The 26,692-nt window shown below is 38.0% G+C and overlaps 1 protein-coding gene across 1 annotated transcript; it reads left to right on the plus strand.

Annotated features, from left to right (window-relative positions):
• Window positions 1-24,586: 24,586 nt before the first annotated feature.
• Window positions 24,587-25,516, plus strand: LOC101414719 (olfactory receptor 2AJ1-like). The gene has a single exon (XM_004481861.2). The coding sequence runs from the start codon at window positions 24,587-24,589 to the stop codon at window positions 25,514-25,516; it is 930 nt and encodes a 309-aa protein (XP_004481918.2).
• Window positions 25,517-26,692: the final 1,176 nt, after the last annotated feature.

The raw sequence follows: 26,692 nt of genomic DNA on the forward strand, positions 1-26,692 counted from the left end.
TCACGAGAGTACACGAGGATGAATATAAAACATGTAATATTACACCAAAAACATATAGGGGACGACAAATTAATAATGTAAACCATAATGTAAAACATAGGATAACTAAAAAATTTAGAAAACTGTATAGCCTAAAGTATGGACCACAATGTAAGCACAGATGTCACCTTGTTTGAAAGCTATTGTTTTGGAGTCTGTACATAAGTTTCAATAAATATGATATGAATAAGTTAAAAGATTATTGCTGTGGAAGGAAAAAGGTTTATGGTGGATGTGTGGGAGTACTGTATATTGCATATATGAATTACTGTGATCTAAGTCTCTTGTGAAGAGAAGCTCAATAATTAGGAAAAAATAAAAGAAAAAGATGGGATTTAGAATTTTTCCAAATCTACGTATTCTAGATCTAACCTTTAAACTCATCGCTATACTCCATTTTATTAGTAAGGGAACCTGACATTATATTGGGCTTCACTTTTCAGGAAGTTTTGGATCAGAGTGGTTTAACAATGGCAGCAGAGGAATACTAGTATGGGATGTTATTGACAGGATATATATGGTTGACAGGGAGTTATACAGGGCATATGTCCAGGGTGTATGGTAATGTTTGGATATACTCATAGTGGCAACAATTAAAAACAACAGCTGGGGGGGTACTGGGTTCCTAGCCAGGGGTGCTCTGTTGTGGTCCCTAGGGGAGCAGTGGCAGTCCCCCAGGTGCAACGGTAAGAACCAGGAAGGAATGAGGGTCCAACAGTGGGCCCCTGATACTAATGACTATGCTTTTGAGCCTATACGCCTGAAATAAGAACAAGGCCTAGAGCAGCACTGTGCCTGGGAGTTTCCTCCTGACAGCCTTTATGTTACTCAAATGTGGCCAGTCTCGAAGCCAAACTCAGCATGTAGATGCAGTGCATTCCCCCCAGTGTGGGACATGACACCCGGGGATGAGCCTCTCTGGCACCGAGGGATCACTACCAAATACCAGCTGATGATGCAACTAGAAAATGACCTTGAATTAAAGGTTCAATGCGGATCAGCAGAATATCCCTGTCTACATATAATAGCATGACTTTAAAATGCTGTTTGACCTAATGTAAGGGGGAAATGGAAAGGAGAAATGAGTTTATATGGCTATAAGTCTCTAAAAAAGAGTCTGGAGGTTGTCAGAAGGATTGCCCTTTTGCACACCTGAGCAGAGTCTCAGAGACAGATAAAGTAGATACAACCCCAGGTATTGGTCCTTTCGAGGGCTAAAGAGACCCACAGGTTCTATGGTCATGGCAGATGGGGTTCACTGCCACATCAGTTGGCCCTCCTTTGGAGCTGGTGTTTCTGCGTGATGGAGCTGGACTCAGATGGGATCTGTTTTCACAAGCCTTTCATGCTACTTTACTGGAATTGTAGTTGGTGCTGGGGCTTAAGATATATCTAGGGGATTTGAATCTCTGGACTTATGATAGCCATGACCTGAACCTCAACAGACTTCAGCTCCTACAGTCTGATTTATTGGATGTACCCCACTCAGCTAACATGGAGTTGAAGAATGTCAACCACCACACCATGGAACCTAGAGTGCCTACAACTGAAAGCAGGAGGATTGCATCCAGTATCCATGTGGAATCTAAGCCCCCTCTTGATATAGATGTGCAATGGACACAACCATTCCAATGTCCACAGAGGAAATTTGGCATTGGTGTAGGAAGGGTGGCCATGGTGGCTGCTGGGTGTGGGGAATGGGAGGAAGAGATGAGATGGCGAGGCGTTTTCAGGACTTGGAGTTTTCCTGGGTGGTGCTTCAAGGACAATTACGGGTCATTGCAGATCCCCCCAGGACCCACTGGATGGAATGTATGAGAGTGTGGGTTATGATGTGGACCATTGACCATGAGGTGCAGCGATGCCCAGAGATGTATTTACCAAATGCAATGGATGTGTCAAGATGATGGGAGAGAGTGTTGCTGTGGGGGGATTGGGGGGTGGGGGCGGTGGGGTTGAATGGGACTTCATATTTTTTGAATGTAATATTTTTTTAAAAATGAATAAAAAAATATATATATATAGTCATAACCTACAAAATTATGCATGATATAGTAAACTATAATGTAAACTATAGTACATGGCTAGTGGAATGCTTCAATATGTGTTCACCCGTTTTAAGAAGTGTGTCACACTAATGAAAGATGCTGTTAATTTGGGAAAGTGTGGGAGAGGGTTGGAATATATGGGACTTCGCTATATATTTTTATATAATCTAAAGATTCTTTAAAAAATACAAAAAAAAAAACTAAAAGAAAATGTAGGGACACTTCTTAAGATCTTGTGGTGCGGTCACCCCTCTGGCTGAAGTGTGGTTTGCTGGCCTGGCGGGGGAACAGCTGCGGCAGGCCAAGCCGCTGCCCCCATAATAGGGTGGCTGGTCGGACTCACCGCCACCCCTGAAGGAAGCTCGGCATGGGCGCAGAGTGCCCTCGGGTCTCCCCTTCTCGGCAGCCATGCTTCCGCGGCCGCCCCTCCTCCCGGATGGCGCCACCTGATGCCTGTGGGGCGGCACCCTTCTTCTTCTTTCTCCCTGTGCAGGCGCAGGGCGGAAAATTCCAGCCCGCCCTTTTCCCCTCCCCCGACAGCAGCAACAGCCAGGTGTGGGCGGAAAAATCCAGCCCGCCCTTTTCCCCTCCCCCGACAGCAGCAACAGCCAGGCGTGGGCGGGAAACTCAAGTCTGCCCTCCACCCCAGCAACAGCAGCCACCAATCCCTAAACCCTGCCCCTTCCCCCAGCAACAGCGACAGCCAATCCCTAACCACCACCCCTCCCCCGTCCAGTACCGCCCACTGACCTTTTGCCGGCAACCAATCAGAACAGGGCGTGGCTTCGACCAATCAGCCTTCCCCAGCCCCTATAAAACTGTTGCCTCTCCCTCAATAAAGTGGACTTGCGTGTTTACCTTGTCTCCACGGTAGTTCTTCTGCCGTGCGCCCTCCAGTCCTGAGAGCCCCCGACAAAGGAATGGCCTCCCTTGTCCCCAGTTCGTCGCCTGCTTCTCCGGGTGACCCCTTCGTCGCCGGCTTCGCCGGGCGACCCCGTCAGCCGAACCGCGCAACCCCTTGTGAGACCGATCCCTCGTCTGCTGCCGGACCAACCCCTCGTCCCAGGTGGGACTGACCCCTCGTCCCAAGCGGGACCGACCCCTCGTCCAGAGCTGGACTGACCCCTTGTCCGCAGCCAGACCCCACCTCTACCGACCGAGCAAACCGTCGCAGCTGGCGCCCAACGTGGGGCAAAGCAACCCCACCACAGCACAACGTGGGGCAAGGCAACTCCACCACAGCCTCACTCCATAACCTGGCGGCTCCCCCCCCCCTTCTCACCGTGGGACTTCTCTCATGCAACATTGCTGCTACCTGAGCCTTGGCTACCTCATATGATCCACGGCGGTCTGGGAGAATCGCTGGATGGCTTTCTCCTTCCATGTCGGGGGCTTATACTGACCCGCTATGATTAAGAGGAGCCTTGGATTTCTCGGGAGCGTCGCTTGCACATCTGAAGTAATCCTACCACAGCCCTACGCCCTCCTCTCTTCTCACCTTGGGACTTCTCTCATGCAACATTGCTGCTACCTGAGCCTTGGCTACCTCATACGATCCACAGTGGTCTGGGAGAATCGCTGGATGGCTTTCTCCTTCCATGTCGGGGACTTATACCGACCTGCTATGATTAAGAGGAGCCTTGGATTTCTTGGGAACACGCGCTTGCACATCTGAAGTAACCCTACCATAGCCCTACGCTCTCCTCTCTTCTCACCCCTATCTTTTCGCTCTGCATTGCTGCTCCTGAACCTTGGTGACCTCATATGATCCACGGCGGTCTGGGAGAATCGCTGGATGGCTTTCTCCTTCCATGTCGGGGGCTTATACCGACCCGCTATGATTAAGAGGCGCCAATAAAACTCTCAGGAGCGCGTGCCTGAGCACCTCCACCCCTGCCTTCACCTCTGCCTCCTCCCCTCCGTGCTTGCTCCCCTTTGCCTTGCTCCACTGCTTGTCATCCCGCCCTCCCCTCGTCGGGGCCTTCTCCTGGCCCGCGACCACCGTCGGAGCCCCACCGGCTCCAACCCCTCGTCTCACCGCGCACCTCAGCTCCCATCGCCGTGCTCTCAAGGTAAGGTCCCCTTTTCTTATTGGCTCCAAAAGGCCATTAGCAATGGGTAACATCCTATCTGCTAAGCAAGCCCCACAAGTTCGGGCCCTCGCCGGTCTCCTAGACACTCACCGGTGTAAGATCTCTTTCAAACAGCTTCAAGTATATTGGGACCTTCTTCTCCCCTTTAATCCGTGGCTTACCACGTGTCAGCTTTGGGACCCGGACACCTATACTCGCCTTATAGATAGGGTCACTTTTGCTGTGGAGCAGGAAGGTAAAAGATTCCCTCCTGGCATATTATACGCAACATGAAGTCCAGAAGAAATCTTGAAGGGTATAATCTATGATATGCTATATAAAAAAGGATTTAAAAGCAGCTATACCAAGAAAGTAAGAGTTATGAGTCAACTGTAAATAAATTATATATTTCTGTTAATGTGTTGTAATTGTTCTGTGTTTGTCTGTCTGTTCGTTCAATGTCAACGTATATTGTGATACCTCCGGATGGTAAGTATAAATTACTAGAAATCTTTAAAAGAGCTCTATTCAAATGGCCAAAAATTAAATAAGCACTTATATTAATACTTAAGTTTATTATATTAATACATAAGTTTAAATGTTAATAAGATATCTACAATTAAAAAAAAATTGTAAGTCTTAATTAACAAAATTAACTGTACATCTTCATAAAAAGTTGTTCTTGCCTAGATTAAAATGAATAACTTATTTTTCGTCACAGGATAATATAAAGAATGTAAAACTTATATTAATACTAAAAAGGTTAAAAGTTTGTAAAAATGCTAACGGAAATGTAATAAGTTTTGCAAAAAGACGTATTTTGTCCTAAAGTAAGATGGCTGATTTTTCATAAACTCTTGAAATTTAATTTGCATGCGGCAAGTGTAAAAGGTATTGTGATAACTTTACGTAAGGGAATGTGCTCTGTAGAGATAAAATTTATCTTCAATAGTTTACATTAAGGTATTAAATGGCTAATTCCAAAAGGTCATTCTTAAATATATATATATATATAACTGAATTGATGATAATAATAATAAAAGGTAATTTTATAACAGGAAAGATTAACAGCAACCAAGCTCCCCTGCCAACTTGCTTTTAGGAAACGGTTTCTAATATTGCATGCTACTAAGTATTTAAAGAAAAGTTATTCTTAAGGAAACAGAAGATGATTTTGTCTTTGCAGCCATTGTCTATTTAGCAACACCCCTCGCTATCGGCCTAGCCACTGTTGCACCGGACGATTGGAACCTTAAACAAAGACTCCTCCTCACTGTCATCTTCCTATCTATCGTTACTATATTTACTGCCCTCATTCTCCTTCATTTATAAAGCAGTCTCCTACAAACCACAAAGCTTCTGTCTTAAACATACCATTCTCAACCCTATCCTCTAAATGATCTTCTCACTTCCCCCACAGCCTTTAATACTTTATTTCTTCCTCATAACCTTTGCTTTCTTGATAATATTTTCCACCATCTGTCTAGCCGCTACCACCCCAGAAGATTGTAACCACGGCCCCCCATGCCGCCATCGCTCTCAAGCAGCTCCAGCCCTGCTAAACAGCCCGCAACCCGCTTTCCCCGGCCCGCGGCCTGCTTTCTAGCAACCAATAACGCTTCTGCTCTTGCCTCCCCATACTTCTGCGGAGCTTCCTCCTGTCTCGACCTCACTCCTCTTCTCAGCCATCCAAAGCGTCCTTTCTCGTCCCCTGCCCCCCTCCTTTTTTTCGCTTGAACCCCTACTGCGTTGCAGATTGGGCCGCCCCATGTCGGCCCGCCCCATTAACATCGGCCTCTCTCGCGCCCGTGAAGACTTTGGCCTTCTTATTGTCCTCGCCTACGTCTCCACCACTCCCGATGCTGCCGCCACCACCGTCGCTGGTGCCCTGACGCGACTTGTCCTCACCGCTGCGATCCTCCAGACCATCACACAGTCTGCCTCTACCGCTCTTCGCCGCCAAGAAGAGATCAACTACCTGTAACGTGCTGTCATCCTGGACTTTTAACAAGCAGATGGACCTTATAGCCACCGAGATCAACAAGAATTGGACATTGGCCACCCTTGCTTGCAACGGCAAGATACTGCCCCCCAAATTGTACATTTGTATCCCCGTCATACTCACCTCCCTCTTCAGCCCCACTTCCCTCATTGCTTACTGCCTCTTGGGCCTCGGCTACTTGTTGCTGCTGCCATCCTGGCCCTTATTTGAAAAGAAGGGGGAAATGCGGTCACCCCTCTGGCTGAAGTGTGGTTTGCTGGCCTGGTGGGGGAGCAGCTGCGGCAGGCCAAGCCGCTACCCCCATAATAGGGTGGCTGGTCGGACTCACCGCCACCCCTGAAGGAAGCTCGGCATGGGCGCAGAGTGCCCTCGGGTCTCCCCTTCTCGGCAGCCATGCTTCCGCGGCCGCCCCTCCTCCCGGATGGCGCCACCTGATGCCTGTGGGGCGGCACCCTTCTTCTTCTTTCTCCCTGTGCAGGCGCAGGGCGGAAAATTCCAGCCCGCCCTTTTCCCCTCCCCCGACAGCAGCAACAGCCAGGTGTGGGCGGAAAAATCCAGCCCGCCCTTTTCCCCTCCCCCGACAGCAGCAACAGCCAGGCGTGGGCGGGAAACTCAAGTCTGCCCTCCACCCCAACAACAGCAGCCACCAATCCCTAAACCCTGCCCCTTCCCCCAGCAACAGCGACAGCCAATCCCTAACCACCACCCCTCCCCCGTCCAGTACCGCCCACTGACCTTTTGCCGGCAACCAATCAGAACAGGGCGTGGCTTCGACCAATCAGCCTTCCCCAGCCCCTATAAAACTGTTGCCTCTCCCTCAATAAAGTGGACTTGCATGTTTACCTTGTCTCCGCGGTAGTTCTTCTGCCGTGCGCTCTCCAGTCCTGAGAGCCCCCGACAAGGGCCTGGCCTCCCTTGTCCCCAGTTCGTCGCCTGCTTCTCCGGGCGACCCCTTCGTCACCTGCTTCTCTGGGCGACCCCTTCGTCGCCGGCTTCGCCGGGCGACCCCTTCGTCGCCGGCTTCGCCGGGCGACCCCTTCGTCGCCGGCTTCGCCGGGCGACCCCGTCAGCCGAACCGCACAACCCCTTGTGAGACCGATCCCTCGTGTGCTGCCGGACGGACCCCTCGTCCCAGGTGGGACCGACCCCTCGTCCCAAGCGGGACCGACCCCTCATCCAGAGCTGGACCGACCCCTCGTCCGCAGCCAGACCCCACCTCTACCGACCGAGCAAGCCGCCGCATTGTGGTAAGCAGTGTTTTTTTTTAACTTACACAAAAAGCATGAGAAACAAATTAAAAATAGATAAGTGGAGATGATAATTTTCCATTATTGTCTCCTTGTTACTGGTCCAGGGTGGGTCTAATGAACTGGAGAGTAGGTGTCACACATCTGTTGAGATTCATGATCTAACTTGTATGTGGACTGCCCAAAGATTTAAGTCTCTTGGACACAGATCTAGCAATTCTAGTAATAACTATAAGTTCAAATAGAAGGGGCACAAGAACAATGTGTAGGGAATCCACAACTGAGCGAACTCTGTCACACTGGGGAGCATAAATTCCAAAGAAGTTTCCAGGGGCAGAGTGCCAAATTCCTAAGCTGTCATTTCTGCTTACAATGTATGGAGGTCTCCAGAACCCTAAGGAGCCCCACTACCAATGAAAATATCAAGGAACAGAAAAAGCCTGCAACTGCAAGCATAGAGTCCCATCCCTCTGCCCCAAGGGAGTTAAGTCTCCTCTCCTAGAAGTGGAGTGGACATCACCATCCCAGAAGCTTCAGGATTGGGGAATGAACATGGACTAGAGTAAACTTACTCTAATTACTCTATAGACTTATTGTGATTCTAGCAATGGAAGAACTGTTATCATTGATGTGGAGGCAGTGGCCATTGGGGATTCTAAGGGAAGGGAGAGGGAATGGTAAGTGTAATATTGGGCATTTTTTGGGGACTTGGGAATTGTCCTGTTTGACATTGCACGTATAGATACAGGCCATTATATACCTTGTCATAAATTTAAAAATGTGCAGGAGAAAGTGTAATCTACCCTGTAAACTATAATCTGTACTTAGTGGCAATGCTCCAAAATGTATCATCAATTCTAACAAATGTATCACAGTAATTAAAGATGTTGTTAATGCAGAAAAATTTGTGAGGGGCAGAGAGTAAGACATGTGAGAATCATCCTATGTTTTTTATGTAACATTTGTGTAAACTAAGTATCTTTTAAAAACAAAAATGTATATTAAAAATACTGAATGGAACCTATTCTAATTTAAACAGTTTTGTGTTTCAAATTACTTTCTCAAGAAAGCAAAGGGGCAGCCTCCTCAATGGGAGAAAATATTTGGAAACCACAGATCCAATATGGGTTTGCTATCCATAATAGCTAAAGAAATCATACAACACAATGATAAAAGGACATGCAACAAAATTAATTAATGGGCTGAAGACTTGAATAGACATTTCTCCAAAGAGGAAATACAAATGACCAAAAAGCACTAGAAAAAAATGCTCAACATCATTGATATTAGGAAAATTCAGATTATAAGTACACTGAGATGTCTTTCCACACCTTAGAGAATGACCATTATTATGAAAACAGAAAACAATAAATGCTGGAGACAGTGTGGAGAAATAGGAACACTCCTTCACAATAGTGAGAAGGTAGAATGGTGTAACCATGTGAAAGACAGTTTGGTGGTTCCTCAAGAAACTGAATATAAGACTGCAGTATAATCCAGTAATCCTGTTACTAGGAGTATATTCAGAAGAACTGAAAGCAAGGAATGAACTGACAATGACACACCAATGTTCATAGCATTATTCACAACTGCTAAAACATCACAGAAACCCATCAACTGTTGAACGGACACACAAAATGTGGTATATGCATACAATGGGATACAATTCAGTTGTAAGAAGAAATGAAATTTGGATGCATATGACAATGTTGATGAACTTTAAGAACATTATGTTGAGTGAAATGAGTCAGACATAAAGTACGAATATTGTATTGTTCCTCTAATAGAAACTAAAATGAGTTAATTCCCTTTGTTAAAATTTATAGTATAGGTTACTCAGAAGTAGAATGTGGGTTGAAAATGGGAGCTGATGCTTAATGTATGTAGAATTTTTGACAAGGTTTATTTTAAATGTTTGTAAATGACTAGAGTTGATGGTAAAACATTATAGTGACTGTAACTATCAATGTTGAGTTATCAATGTGATTGTGGCTGAAATTGGTAGTTTGTCAAAGTAATATTTCAAATAAAAGGAAGTTAGAGAATAATGTAGGGTCTGTTTAACATAGTGATTTTGGTGGTGAATGAAGATTGTGGTTAATGGTATAAAAAGGTTCTTTACAAACTGCTAAGTATAAGTGATACATGGGAGAATTACAACTGATATAACATGGATTATGGTTAACAGCAATATTGTATTATTTTTTTCTTTTTTTGTCTTTGTTTTTTTAATATTACATTAAAAAATATGAGGTCCCCATATACCCCCCATGCTCCTCACCCCACTCCTCCCTCATAACAACAATCTCCTCCATCATCATGAGACATTCATTGCATTTGGTGAATACATCTCTGAGCACTGCTGCACCTCAGTCCACATCATAGCCCACACTCTCCCACAGTAGATTTTATATCAATTCTAAGAGAGAACAATAGGGAAAAAAAGAAGGTATGGGATTTTTTCCTTTTGGAGCAATGAAAATATTCTAAAATTGACTAAGGTGATAACAGAACACTGTGATGAATATGAGAGCCACTGCTTTTAAAATTAGAACAGATTGTACAAATCATAAGACTGTATAACACAATGAATCATATGGTGGAAGATGGATTGTAATAACAGAATACAGATGATGACGATTTCTCTTGAGCTATAACTAGTATGTAATCCTAATATAGGGTGTCATTAACTGGATGCGTTGGGGGAAATTATACAAAATGTAAAATAATTGCTATATCTAGTGGTTATGTTTAGATGATGCGATTTTGTAACTCATAATAATTGTTTTACAACAATGCAGAGTGTTGGGGTTATGTATGGGAGACCTGTATGATGATATTTGTGATGGTAAGACTCACCCAGGTAATGTGTCAACTCGCCCAGGTAATGGTGCCCATTTGTTTGGTCAGGAAGCACTGGGCTAATTGTTTTAAAAAGGCATTTCAAGGATTTTTATCATTAGTGAGATGATTGCATAAATGGCTGGATACCTCTACAACCAACTAAAAAGATTTCTCTTAGTAATGAGTGATGTCTCATCCAATCAGCAGAAGACTTTAAAGGGGATGTGATTTTAGCATTCAGAGAGAGAATTTCCATATCTACTGCAGATAGTCAGTGTCTCCTGGGAACTCATCAGAGAACCTGGTTTGCAACTTGCCCTACAGAATTTGGATTTGTACATTCCCATTGACATATGAGACAATTTTACAGTATCTCATACTATTTACAGATATCTCCTGTCAGTTCTGTTTCCCTAGAAAACACTGACTAATTCAATATGCATTTTCACAAATTATGCTATATATTTAATGTTTATGTATATTAATGTAAGAATGATAAACTTCAATTAAATAATAAAAAAGAATATGGGTCAATTTAGATATCTCAAATAAGAACAAGCTGAGGGAGTTAGTTACCACTAGAACTGCTATACTTACAATGATAAAGGGATTTCTTCAGACTAAAAGGAAACTCTACTGGAAAATGGATTGAAGCAGCATAATATAGATATAGATATAGATATATAGATATATAGATATATAGGTACAGATATCTTCTAAAGGTAAACAAAAGGTAAATTCTAAATTCCAGCATCATTTTACTTTTTGTTATAAAATTGCATGTTTTACATCTTAAAGATTCTACAATGGAAATGCATTAAAAGTAGTAATAAATCTATATTTTGGCATGGAGTGCATAAAAGTAAGGTGTGTATCAAGTAAAACAAAAAGGTAAACTAATAAAGGGGTTTAGGAACATGGTTTGTGTATGCCACTGAATTTAAATTGATATCAAATACAATATGAATGTTATAGATTTATGATGATAAATTTAAGGCCAAGGTTAGTCACAAAGAGAAGATCTGATAAATATATGCTTAAGAAAATGAGAAGAGCTTACACTGGTATACTACAAAAAATCATATTCATATGAAAACAGGTATTAATGTAATAAATGAGGGTAGAAATTGTATAGGTGTTTGAAAGAACACAAAGCAAAATTGCAGAAGCAATTCCTATATTAGTAGTTCATATACTTTAAGTGTAAATGAATTAAATATTCCATCAAAAACAGTGATTTGCAGAATGCATAATAAAGTATAGCATATTTATCTTTTGTTTGCAAGAAATTTGTCTTAAAAATCAAAAACACAATTTGAATGATGACATTGAAAGGATGGAAGGAAAAACTTGTAAATAATAAGCAAAATAAAATCGGTGCAACTATACTAATATCAGACAAAATAGAGTTTGACTAAAAATTTTTATGAGTCCAAGAAGGACATTATATACTGATAAGGTCAATTCAAGAAAAACCATAACCATCATAAACACATTTATGCACCTAAGAGCTGAGGAATATATGTTGCATATATTAACAGATTTGAAAAAAGAATTAGTTCTAGAGTATTAGTAGCATACTCCAATATAGCACTTTGAATAATGCATAAGACATCTGGACAGAAGACCAATTAAAGAGAAAGGATATTTGAATGATACAATAAAGCAAATAGACTAAAAGACATATATAGAACACTATTCAAAAGCAGCAGAATGCACATTCCTCTCTAGTGGTTGATACATAATTCTCCACAATAAACAATATGTCAGGTCATAAAACAAGAACCAGTAAAATTTTAAATACTGAAATTTTTCAGTGTAATTTCCCCTACCACAATGAAATGAAGCTAGAAATCAAAAACAGAAGAAGACCTGGAAAATTCACAAATAGCAATTAACAAGACAGACTTGAAAAACCATTGAGTTACAAAAATCACAGGAAAACATGGCTATATTTTGGGGAAAATGAAAATAAAAGTATAACATACAAAAACTCATGGGATGCAGCAAAAGCTGATAGGTAATTTTATAGCTATATATGGTTATATTAAAAAGGAAGAATGTTCTCAAGTCAACTCAAAAAAATCGCCTGGGTGTATACTAGAAAAAGAAGAAAAACTATTAATTAAGCAAGTAAAAGGGAGGACATATACATAAATGAAATATAGATGACAAAAATAGAATCAATGAAAACAAAATTTATTTTTTAAAAGATTAATAAATTAGATAAAGTTTCACTTAGAATGACAATGAAAAAGCAGAGATGCAGAAAACTAAAGGAAGATGAATGGAGACATTAGTATTGACCATGCAGACACAAAATAGGATTATATAAAGATAATATGTACAATTGAACATGAATAAATTATATAAGGTACATTCAATGGACACAATCTTAGAAAGAAACAAACTAATTACATTACTCAAAAAGAAAAATAAGTTCTCAAGAGACGAATAACAAGTAACAATATTGAATAAGGAATTGTTCCTAACAATGAAAAACCCAACCAGATGTTTTCACTGGGGAATTTTACCAAATATTCCAAAAAGAATGACCACCAATACTGCTCAAATTATTTCCAAAAAATCACAGAGAAGGGAACATTTTCTAACACAAATGGCTAAATGATATTTAATAGGCAATTTGTGAGAATAAAGAATAATTAGAAAGTATAAGAAGAAAGAAAATAAAGAAATTTTGGGGATTGATGGCACAATAGAAGAGATTAAAAGTAATCCAGAAACATATTTACTGAACAAGCAGAGGAAATAATCAGTGAACTAGAGAACAGGATAATCCAAATTTTACAGACAGAAGAAGAACAGCTAGAAGAAAGAATAGAAAAATGTAAGTGTCTCAGGGATTTGAGGAAGAGCATAAAGCATAAAAATTTATCATCATGGATATCCCAGAAGAATAAATAGAAGGGAAAAGGGTCAGAAAGAATATCTGAGGAAATAATGTCACTGAAATTAAAACTCATGATAGACATACATGCCCAAGAAGAGCAATATACTTCAAACAGAAGAAACACCAATGCATCAATTGCAAGACACATTTTTAAAGTAGACAATGTTGATTTTTCATCAGAAACCATGTGAATGAGAGTCAGTGGTTTGATATATTTAAGTTAATGAAAGTGAAGAGCTTCCAATGAAAAATAATCTATTCAACAAAACTGTGCTTCAAAAGTAAGGAAAAGCTAAAAATATTTACAGATAAAGAGAAGCTAAAAGAATTCTTGGGAAGCAGAATGGGCCCAATGGATAGGGCATCTGCCTACCACATGGGAGGTCCACGGTTCAAACCCGGGGCCTCCTTGAGCTGTGTGGAGCTGGCTCATGTGCAATGCTGAAGCACACAAGGAGTGCCCTGCCATGCAGGGGTGTCCCCTGCATAGGGAAGTCCCATGCACAAGGTGTGCATCCATGAGGAGAGCCACCCAGTGTGAAAGAAAGTGCAGCATGCCCAAGAATGGCGCCACACAGACGGATGCAACAAGGTGACGGAACAAAATTAAACACAGATTTCCGATGCTACTGACAAGGATAGAAGCAGTCACAGAAGAACACAGTGAATGCACACAGACAGCAGACAAATTGTGTGTGGGGGGGGGCGCTAGATGAGGAGAGAAATAAATAAATAAATAAATCTTCAAAAAATAAAAGGATTCTTAAACAAGAAACCTACCTTAAAGAATTACTAAAAACAGTTCTGCAGGTTGATAGGAAAGACAGGAGAGAGTGGATAGGTATAGTGTTAAAAGATTATCAGTAAGAATATCAGAAAAGGTAAAAAAGAGATGGAAAGTAATACAGCATTTAATTGTGTCACTTTTTTGTTGTTATTGCATCATCTTGCTGCATCAGCTCTCTGAGTGTGTGGTGCCACTCCTGGGCAGGCTGTGCTTTTTTATTTCATGTGGGGCAGATCTCCTTGCAGGGTGCACTCTTCGCGTGTGAGGTACCCCTACATGGAGCACACCCCTGCATGGCATGGCACTCCTTGAATACAGAAGCACTGTGCTTGGGCCATCTCACCACACGGATCAGGAGGCCCTGGGTATCAAACCTTGGACCCTCCATATGGTAGGTGGACATTCTATCAGTTGAGCCACAACTGCTTCCTGGAAAATAATACAGCATTTAAAAACCAAAGTATAAAATGACTAAAGTAAGCAATGCCTTAAAATTAGTAACATTGAAAGTTAATTAAACTAACCAACCAAAAATATGGATTGGCAAAATATATAAAAATGTATGAACCAACTGTATGTTGTTTACAAAAGACTCAACTTAGATCCAAAACAAAAACAGGTTGAAGGTGAAAGGTTGGAAAATGATATTCGATGTAAATACTAAGCAAGAAAAAGCTGGGGTGGTAATACCAATATCTGATAAAATAGACTGTAAACAAAAATCTATTGAGACAAAGAAGGGCATTTTATAGTAAGAAAAAGGAAATTCAACAAAGAATAATTTACAAATGTAAATATGTATGCACCTAATTATGGTGTCTCAAAATAAATGAAGAAACAGTGGCAATAATGAAAGGAGAAAGAGATGACTCTACAGTAAAATAACTGATCCAGGCATCAAAGAAAAGCACAGGAGCAGATGGCTTACATGTGAATCTTACCAATCATTCTAAGATGACTTAATACCAATCCTACACAAATTCTTCCAAAAATGGAAGAGGAGAAAACATTGCCAAACACTTTCTATGAGACCAACGTCATCCTAACACCAAAGAAATTAAAGATACTAGAAGAAAATTACAGAAGAATTTCACCTATGAATATTGATGCCTAGATCCTCAAGGAAATATTTGCTAATCAAATCCAACAGCATATTAAAGGAATAATACACTGGAATCAAGTTGGGTTTATCCCAGGTATGCAAGGGTGCTTCAATGTAAGAAAATTAATTAAAGAAATACAACAAATTTTAAAAAATGAAGGGTAATGCCACATGATCATTTCAATTGATGTGGAAAAGTCATTTGACAGTATTCCAATGTCTTCCTTGATTAACATTTCAAAGATTAAAATAAAAGGAAACTTCCTCACTGTGATAAAGGACCTATTATACTTTATGGTGAATGCCAGTAATTTTCCCCTTTAAGATCTGGAAGAAGACATGGATGCTCATTATCATCTCTATTAAAATTGTGCTGGGAATTAGAACCAGAGACCTAAGCCAAGACTAATAAATCAAAGACATCCAAATCGGAAAGTAAGAAATAAAACTTACACTATTTGCAGATGGCATGATTCTATACATTAATGAGGGGGAGAATAATTAATAGCTTAAAAGCCACACAAGCCAGAACTTGCTCTCTATGCCTAGAAGAGCCAGCACCAAATCCTGTTGCTCATTTTCATCCTTCTTTCTCAACAAGCTCTGTTATTTTCACCCATTTCCCAGTAAATTCATTTACTGGTTTAACCAAAACAAACAAAAATATGTGTGCCTCAAAGTACTTTGTCAGGAAGGTGAGAAGACAACCTATTCAATGGGAGAAAATATTTGGAAACCATTACTCTATTACCACATTAATATCCAGAATATATAAAGAAATTCTGCAACTCAACAATAAAAAGTCAAGCAACTCAATTTAAATATGGGTAAAAATCCTTAATACATTTTTTCCAAAGAAAAATATAATTGGTTTAAAAGCACATGAAAAAATGCTCGCCATCACTAGCTAATAGGAAAATGCAAACAAAATCACAATAAGATAACATTTCACACCCACTTGAATGGCCACTATTTAAAAAAAAAAAAAGAAATCTACAAGTTTTAGAAAGGATGTGGAAAAATAAGGGCACTCATTTATTTTTAATGCAAATGTAAAATTGTGCTTCTGCTTTGGAAATCAGTGTGGCATTTCCTAAGGAAACTAAATACAGAAATGCAATATGAACATGCTACTAGGTATATATTCATAAGAATTGCAAGCATGGACTTGAACAGATATTTGTACATTGATGTCCATGGTGGCATTATTCACAATTGTCAAAGACTGAAGCAACCCAAGTGTCTAGGAACTGATGAACAGAAGAAAAAAAAAATGTGGTCTATACAAAAAAATGAAATGTTATCCTCCCATAAAGAGGTATGAAATCCTGATGCATGCAAGAATATGGATGAACCACGTGGTCATTAAGTTGAGTGAGAGAAACCAGACAGAAAAGGCCAAATATTGTATGATCTCGTTTTGAACTCATTATAACAACAACAACAAAAAAATCATAGAGTTAAGATCTAGAATGTAGATTACCAGGAGATAGATTTGCATTAGAGAATGGAGAGTCCAAGCTTAACTTGTACAGAATGTCTATTTATCTTGATTGTAAAGGTTTGAAATGGATTCAAAATGTAAACCATAATGTAATAGACCATTGCTAGTAGCAATACTTCAATATGTGTTTATCAACTATATCAAATATACCAGACTAATGAAGGGTGTTGTTAAAGAGGAAATGATTGGGAGTGGGAAGAGGTGGAATAAGTAGGAATCCCCAATATTTTTTATGTAATGTTTATCTAATCTAGAGATTCTTCAAAAATAAATAAAATATTGTTTATAAATCTTTGGAAATGAATTGAAATGGTGAGAGCACATCACAGTATTTGTATTAGATTTATTATATGGGTACGACAGTGGTTGAAAGGGAAAGTTTGAGGATGTATATTACTAGAAGTAAACTAAATATTGCAACATATTTTGTTTAACATAGTGAAATCTCAGGGAAAACTCAAATATGGGTGATATTGCATATATAAGATGATTTTTACAAAATATTAATACAACTATACTAGAGAGGATAAAAAAGAATAGCAGCTATTTTTTGGCAGGGAAAGCATAGAGATTGAGAGGTGATGAGTTTTGTTTGTTTTTTGTTTATTATTATTATTGAAATAATGAGTGTGCTTTAAGAATAATTGAAGTGATGAGCGCACTACTAAGTGAGTATAATAAATAAATTGAATTTACACTTTGGATGAATTTTTGCTTTTTTGCTATGTATCAATAAAATTGATTTGTTAAAAAATTATAACATGTAAATAAGGAGGTTCAGAAATGAAAATATTGCCTGTTGTATAGACATAATAAAGTCTAAAGATAATAATATTACAGGAAGAGTTAATAGTTGCAATTAATTTACATGATTATATTTTACTAACTAAAAATATATAAATTTTTCTTGATATTTGAGATAAAATCCTTATGTGCCAGTGAAAAGGTAGAAAATGTAGAGGGAGAAGGAAATATCGATATGATAAATGTATCATCTTTCATTAAAATAGGTAGATTTTTCACTTATAAATTTGAATTATTGAAAATATACATTAAATATGAATATAAAATATATAGCACAACTTATAGAAAAATTCTCATATAAGAGAAAGAAGAATAATAGGTAAATAACTCATATACAAAAGCCAGGAATCAAAGGAAGCAGTTTTGTTACAGTAAAAGTTAATTAAAAATGCAGAAGCAAAAGAACAAAAATATGATCATAATTGTAAATATGATCAATTCACCTATTAAGAAAGACTCAGATTGAACCAATAGTGTAACCACTGTGTTCCAAAGATAACTGACAAGCAAGGCCAATGAATATTGTTGACCAAAAAGAGCCATAAAAGAAAGCCAAAGTCAATAAAAATGAAAAGGAGTAATGCAATAATATACAGAGCAGGTAAAAATAACTTATGTATAATCTATGGGTGTGATAGCAAGAGCAGAGTTAAATTAAGTATAAAGATTTTTTTAGTAGGTCCCAAATCTCTGTTTGTTTATTTAAAGAAACATTAGATTACATAAATGTTACATAAAAAATAAAGGGAGACATCAAAATGTAGTCCATGGTTAGCAGAAGTGTTTCAATATGTGTTCATCATTTGCTACAAATGTACACTAATGAAAGATGTTAAAGTGGGAAAGTGTTAAAGGGAGAGGGATTAGGTCATATGGGAATCCCCTATATTTTTAATGTAACATTTATGTAATCTAAAGAGTCTCTAAATTTATTTAAAAATAAAAAACTCAGTAACAAAATAATCCACATTCCAAAAAAAATAAGAAAGAAAAATATTATAGTGGATTTTCATATACCCCACCCTCTCCTTTCCCACATTTTCCCCATTAACATCTATGATGATTAGGCTAGTGTGTCAATGGGGCCAGTGTTTCCCTAGAAAATCCTGACTAATACAACATTTTTCATTATTGTGGTACATGTGTTATAATTGTTGAACACATATTGGAGTGTTGCTATTACTCATGATCTATAGTTTACATTATTATTTATACTTAGCATCACACAATTTTATAGGTTTTGACAAAAATATATATAAATATTTTTTTTTTCATTGCAATATCATTGAGAACAATCCCAAAGTTCCCCAAATACCCCATGTTGTAGCTATACCCCATGTTGTAACCCTCCCCTCAGAACCTCTGGTGACCAATGTATTTATATCAATATGTTAAAAATTTCCCCATTACTAAAATAATACTGTCTACCTTTTCCATAGTTGCATTCCCCCCTTATGTTCATTCCTCAGTCTTGATGATTTTGGGATGGTGATGCCCCTTTGTCTTCCAATTGAGAGGGGACTTAGATCCCATGGGGAAGAAGGATGAAACTGTCTTCCTTGCCATTGTAGATACCTTTTTGGAAGGGATGGGCACTGTTAGGATTTAGTTGTCCTGGGAAAGTCCAATGACCTGGAGTGTAAGTGTTGGTTGCAACTCCTGATGAGATTCAGGATTCAATCAGCACATGAGCAGCTGGCAGATTTAAGTCTCTTAGACATATATTTAATGGATATAGTACTAAGTATAGGTTCAAATAAAAGTAGTATAAGATCTATATGTAGAAAAATTATAAATGAGTCTAATTTCAACACATTGGGTGGAGTATAAAGGTTTTAAACTGTGAGCAAATAGGAAATCTCAAGTGAAGAAATCTGGAAGAAATGGTTGTGGTGAATAAAGAACTTCAAAATCATCTGTATGCAACATACATGTATATAATTTTATATATATATATATATATATATATATGCCGCAAGAGTTTTCCCATTCTAAAATAGAGTTATAAATATTATATTATGTATGTCCTAGTGAAATAACATTATTTTAAAATTAAGGTTATCTATTTATTTTTCTATTATGAAAAATACCAGAGCGTTTTATGCTACAGATTGAAATTCTAAAATGAGTAATCAGTCCAATGGAAGAAAAATACAGAAAATTAGTTCAACAAAGTAAAATGTATACTAATCAATAGCATTAATAAAATGTAGAAAGTCATAATGAATGATGACTATTTGAGTTTGGCTGATAAAAATGATTAAGATAAAATATATGAATATGAGGAAAAGGTAATTACAGAAATTAAAACTTTCTATAAAAAGTTGAAGATATACATTTTGAGAATGGTGAAAGGCAAGTTTGCTCTTTGATAGAGATCTTCTAAGAGGCAATTTGTGAAGTCAGGTAAGGAAGTTTCATGTTTGGGGGAGGAGAGAACTAGCTATTCTTTTTTTGAGCATTGATGTATATTTTTTGAAGATACATAGATCACAAAAAAATGTTACATTAAAAATATAAGAGGTTCCTATATACCCCACATCCCACAACCTCCACTCCTCCCATATCAACAACCTCCTTCATCATTGTGGAACATCCATTGCATTTGGTGAATACATCTTGGAACACTGCTGTACCACATGGATAATCGTTCACATTGTAGTTTATGCTCTCCCCCAGTACAGTCAGTGGGTTATGGCAGGATATATAATGTCCAGCATCTGTCCCTGCTTTATCATTTCAGACAACTCCCAGTCCAAAAAATGCCCCCACATCATATCTCTTTTTCCTCTCCCTGCCCTCAACAACTATGGTGGACAATTTCTCCACATCAATGCTACAGCTTCTTCCATTACTAGTCACAATAATTTTATAGTAGAATATCAGTAAGTCCACACTAATCCATATTTTATTCCTCCTCCATCCTGTGAATCCTGGAATGGTGATGTCCACTCAACCTCTACATTGAGAGGGGGCTTAGATCTCACATGGGTGGTGGATGCGATTCTCCTGCTTGGAGTTGTAGACACTCTTGGTTCCCTGTTGTGGTGGTTGACCCTCTTTGCCTCCCTGTTAGCTAACCTGGTTAAGTCCATTCAACCAGAGAGTAGGAGTTGCCACTAATGGTGCTCCTGAGGGCTATAGAGACACACAGGTGCTATGGTCATGGCAGTTGGCTCTGGAGTTCAGTGCCTTGTCAGTGGGCCCCACTTTGGAATCTGTGCTCCTGAATGTGATAGAGTTGGACTCAGATGTGACCTTTGTACATATGCCCCTTCTGTGAATTTTATTGAACCAGGGTTGGTGCTGGGTTTGATGTATACCCAGGAGACTTAAATCTCTGGACTGGCCATGTACCAGCTAGGCACTGAGAACTAGCTTTTATTGGCCAGGCAGGAAGCAGCAATTAAGTATATTTCCATGTTTGTGTGTGGTTTCAAAATGAAAATTTTAAGGGTGGAAATACAAATAAATGATAACCATTTAATTTCATGGTCTTAACTGAAATAATGTCATTTTAGCTCATTGTGAAAAATCTTATAGGATTAAATACATAATAAGTTATATTCAGATCTCCTGTACAGTAAAGACTTAGGTTCACTGAATAAAATAAAGCATATTAAATAGCCAGACAGAAAATTTTCAGAGGATGCACGCTTGACCTCACCAAATACCCAAATACCTGCTGATGAAATGATGTAGATTATTATTATTTTTCTTATTACACTTTTAAGAAAAAGAAGTCCTGGTAAATCTTTTAATTAACACTGAGCAAAAACTCTCTCATGGGACATTGTCCTATAGAGATCCCATAGCGATTGTCCATAAGTTCCCAGCCCTAATTTAAATATGTAATGAGTTTTCATTTTGGAGTATCACAGTCAGGTAAATCCAATACATTATTTTAAACCTGGGACTGTTAGAAAATCACATTCACCTAATCAGAACGTGTCACTTAAGTCTGTGAGATGAACTGCATTGCCAGCATTGTGAAGTTATTCATCAATGATTTTTTTTATCTTTTAGGAAACATGAAAATGTGATGCTGCATCATGTGAAGCTGCAGGGAATGTTGATAATGCAGGCAACCTCACCATTTAAAGAAAGAAATGTGAGTGTACATGCTTTCCTCAATATAATAAAAAATAACAAATAATACCAGGTAGTTAGAATTTACAGTGATTTTCTCATGTATGGTGTTTCTCATTTAGAATTTGCATGATTGTTATGACTATTTCTATATAAAAAAGTGAAAAATTATTCTTAGATTCTTTGCTGTGTTCATGAATAAATACAGTAAACTAATATTCTGCTCCTTTATCTATGAAGATCATATTTCTTGCAGTTTTATGGTTGAAATAATATGTAAAATTTAATGATGTTATCTTGCATCATCATTTAAAAATTAATAAGGAACAAATCACCACATTATTATCACATATGAGATTCTTTCACCCATGAATCCATGTATTTGAATTAAAACATTTCTAAATCTGAGAAGATGGAAGCATAGCAGAGTTAGGATGCTTCAACTTTGTTTCAAATGATATTAGATTTGGGGTCTTATAAGCACTGCTACTGAGAAAATAAGTATGCTTTCATTTTCAAATTTTTGAAAATTTGGATTATTTGAGGAAGATCCTAAGATTGTCTCTGAGACTAAGTTTATAAACTACAGGCGATTAAGATCACCTATCACCTGAGATGCTGAATGGAGGAACTGTGATGTGGTGAAACAAGGCTGCCTAATGCAGACAGGGAACCAGCTTCTTTTCTCTCTGCTCAGTACAGTCAATCCCATTGGGCATGGCTCCCCTAGAAAATAAAAAATAAACATACTCAGACATTCCCAAGTCCAGTGAACATGTGGTAACTTTCTGTAAGAAATATTGCATTTTCATATTTTTGGTACTCCCCTGACCCTTATCAACAGACCTTCTCCACAAGAAAGAAATTCCTGTTAAGGATGCCAGTGTAAGATGGACATTAAATTAGTAAAGAAGAATTAAATTCTAACTTCATAAAAATATTCTATGGAGGAAAATAAATTAGTAATTCACTTAGTCTTCATTTTACTGTGGTTTATACTCTAATAGATAAATCTACTATGATAGAAACATCATTAGAGTCTAGCAATAGTAAATCAAATTAAAATTGTATTTCATAAAATGTTTAAATTCTTATCCTCCTTTAGAAAATGACCTGGCACCTTTTATGAGGACACATGAAAAGGGAGATTAGGACCATTACTATTTATTTTTATTGTTCTTAATTTTTTATAGGTACATAGATCAGACAAAATGTTACATAAAAAATAAAAGAGAAGTAAACTGGAGAAAAAAAATGTAAGAGATTCCCAAATACCCCACTCCCCACCCATCCCCACTCCTCCCCACTCCTCCCACATCAACAAGTTTTTCATCAGATTGGCACATTCATTGCATTTGAATACATTTTGGAGCACTCCTATGCCACATGGACTACAGTTTATATTGTAGTCTACACTCTCCCCCAGTCCATCCAGTGGGCCATGACAGGATATACAATGTCCTGCATCTGTATATGTATTACAATTATATGTAATACATATAAATATGTGTTTATACATATATAACAAAATGTTTTTTAAAATAATGATTTTTTAAAAACATTTTGTTATATATGTATAAATACATATTTATATAATTAATGCAAATATCTAACACAAGAGCAAAGGCTCTCTGTGTGTTACCATCACTATTTTATGATTTTTTTTGTATTGTAGTAATGCATATATAACACAAAATTTACCATTACAAATGTACAATTGAATAGTGTTACATTCTTTCACAATGTTGTGTAACCATTACCACATTTCATTTCATCATCTTTTCATTGGTGTTTTTCTGTGTATTCATAATATTGTATCTTTACAAGAATATATTTAAGAACAGAGAAATAGGTTTAAGTTAAGAAAGCTAATGGATACAAGAGCAAAATATAAATATATTTATGGCAAAGTATTTTATTTTGACCACATGTATGGCAATTAAATTAAGACTGCTCAATAAACATACTGAACTCTATGTAAACCAGTAATTTATACACTTTCTGATTCTTAAAACTTTCCCTTTCTCATCCAGGATGCCAAGCTAAAGGATTTATTAAAGTCTGAGTTTATAAATCAGAAGCAAGAACCTGCAGGTAAAGGTTCAGGGCAACTTGATCATCCACATACTTGAGAATGCAAATATAGGTTGCACTGGTCAGGGATCAATCATATCAAGTGATAGACACACCATAGATGAGCATCTTAGGCCAATGAAGACAGTAAAGAAGAGTGGTTTGATACTTCAAGCTCAGGCATATTTCCAAAGCTGGAAAATGAAGGGAAAATAAATGTCTAATAAGGGAGGCAGGTTAAAGTCTGCTTCAGTGATGATGAATTTTGGGCAAAATGTGGCATTAATGATAACTGTGTGTTTTAACTCAGATTTTAACTTAAAGTCTAAATTTTATCTAAAATAATATTCAGAGCCATTCATACACACATTTTCAGAGTAAGATATGTTCTCATATACTGTGTATTAGAATCACGCTTGCTGCTTTAATTTAAAAAAGTGAATGGTTTAACCCACATAAGCAAAATATAATTCCTGCTCAAATAACAAACTAATACCTGTGATTTCCTCATCAGATACCTACAGTACTTCTGCAATGAACTCCCATCATGAGCAACACATCTTCCAAACCTGCTAATGATATGAGGGGAATGCACCTCCTTGTCCATTGCTTTCAACAGTATTAAATGGCATAGCCAACCCCACTGCATGGATGACAGGATTGGAATTGAAGTGAATCTCTGTTCCAGGGTAAAGAAGAAGTAGCTTGAGTTTAAAAAAAAGTCAGTCTCTGGTCAAAGAGCAATCAGGATTCAGGAATGGATTTTGAACACTCATTTTGAGTGTCTGAAGTATTGTTGCTATATATGTAATAAATCACTTAACATTAATAAGTAGATAATAGTAAATGACAGCATTTTGTTTGTTCTTTATTGTTTTCAATCTGCAGTAAAGATACGAATGCAAGTGATGCATTCCTAACATTGAGAATCTTAATAATATACTGAAATAATGTTTGTATACAACAGTTTTGAAACATATAGATTTTAAAAAATGAATTAGAATTCATTATTGGTGTTTTTTCATCTATTACCCTTCAGTTTGAGAAGTTGAATTTAAATCATGATGGCAAAGAATGAGACAATAGGAACGGATTTTATTCTTCTGGGACTCTTCCCCAGCATGAAGCATGCTGACATCCTCGTTGGTGTGTTCATCTTCATCTACCTTGTTGCCCTCACAGGGAATTCTACCTTGATTCTCCTAATTCTGGTGGATTCCCAACTGCACACACCCATGTACTTCCTTCTCAGCCAGCTGTCCCTTATAGACTTGCTCTTCATCTCCACCACTGTCCCCAAGATGGTCATGGACTTTCTTTCAGGGAAGAATAACATCTCAAACATAGGCTGTGGGACACAGATGTTTTTCTCTCTGATGCTGGGAGGAGCTGAGTGCATTCTCCTGACTCTCATGGCTTGTGATCGCTATGTGGCCATCTGCCATCCACTGAGATACACAGTCATCATGAACCAGAGCGTCTGCCAGAAGATGGTGATGGGGTCCTGGACTGGTGCTTCCCTAAATGCTCTAATCCAGGCTGTGTACACCATGCAGTTACCTAAATGTGGTCACAAGGAGATAGAACACTTTTTCTGTGCAGTCATATCTATCTTGAGTTTTTCCTGTGAGGATACCTCTTCATATAAGTTGGCAATACTTCTGGTAGGCATTGTACTACTCCTTATTCCTTTTGTCATAATCTTTTCCTCTTACACCATTATCTTCTTAACTGTTTTGGATATGAATTCCCCCAAGGCAAGGAATAAAGCCCTGACCACTTGCTCCTCCCATCTGATGGTCGTTGGCCTCTTTTATGGCCCACCCATCTTCACCTACATGACTCCTGGCTCCTCACTCAGCCCTGCTCAAGACAAGACTGTATCAGTGTTCTGTTTAATTATCACCCCTATGCTGAACCCTTTTATTTATAGCCTTAGAAACAAAGATGTTTTGGGAGTACTAAGGAAGATGTTGGAAAGATGTCTTTTTTAAAAAAATTAAAACCTCTGAACATTTTATTTCACATATAATAAATATTGTATAATGTATTACAAGTCAAAAACTACTTCTATTCTTTCTTCTCTCTGCTTTTAAGTATTTGAGGTCTACTATTATTTGAATGTATTTGATTTGTCATCTACACAAATTTGATATAAGGTTTACGAAGTGAAATTCATATTATATACCCTTCAGTCAGAAATGATTTTTAAAATTTTTGATACATTTAAAAGTTTTTCTTTAAACATTTATTTTGAATTTTAAAAAGTTTTGTGTGCTGCTAGGATGTATTTTCAATTGTTTGTATGTTCTCAGTGTATTTAAATTTGAAATGGGCATGGAAAAATTGTTTCATCAAAGATTAAAACATATCTTGGCTTATGAATAGGTCTGTAAAATACCTTATTTCAGCTAATAAATATTCACCTATTATTTTTTCATTGGGAAAGAGTATACTGGAATATTGTAAATAAAGTTTTTAAAAGTTTAGCATACAATACTGTCAGGATATGATAATCAAATTAAAAAGGAAAACTAAAAGACTAGCACTTAATTGTTAAAAAGGTTATGATTATTAAAAATAATGATCATTTAGGCAAATAGCAGAATGCTAATGATATAACATTGAAAGAAATATGTAGGTTAAATAGACCACTAATCTTGATACATAGTGTGAACTACCTTTTTGAGATATCCTGCATTATGGATGATTATTTTACTTATCCTTTGCTTTTTTTTCTTCCTTTTGCTCTTCCTTTCTTCCTTTTTTCACTCTTCCTTTCTTCTTGAGCTGAATATTATCCTAGAATTCTTTCTTTGGGAACATAACAGTTTTTCCTTTGGAGAATAGTTCCTTTCCATGTCTGCATGGTTCTAGTTTAGCAGTCAAACTCTGTCTACTACCTCTGACCACAGCTGTGGTCATCTAAACCATGTACAGAGCCCATGATCTTAATCTTCAGCTTTCCCTGGCATTGTTCCAACATTATGAACAATGATCTTCCCGCCCCCCGCCCCGATCTTATATAGCAAAAAAATGTTTTCAGAACTATTGGTAGATTTATTCCCAATCAAATGGAAATGATACCTAACTGTAGTAGAAGACATTATAGCTAGCATACAAATAGAAGTCAAGATGAAAGGCAAAGTGTGTGATTGCTAAAAAGACTC

Source organism: Dasypus novemcinctus, chromosome 16 (assembly GCF_030445035.2).
Source record: "Dasypus novemcinctus isolate mDasNov1 chromosome 16, mDasNov1.1.hap2, whole genome shotgun sequence".
In the NCBI taxonomy this organism is placed as follows: Eukaryota; Metazoa; Chordata; class Mammalia; order Cingulata; family Dasypodidae; genus Dasypus; species Dasypus novemcinctus.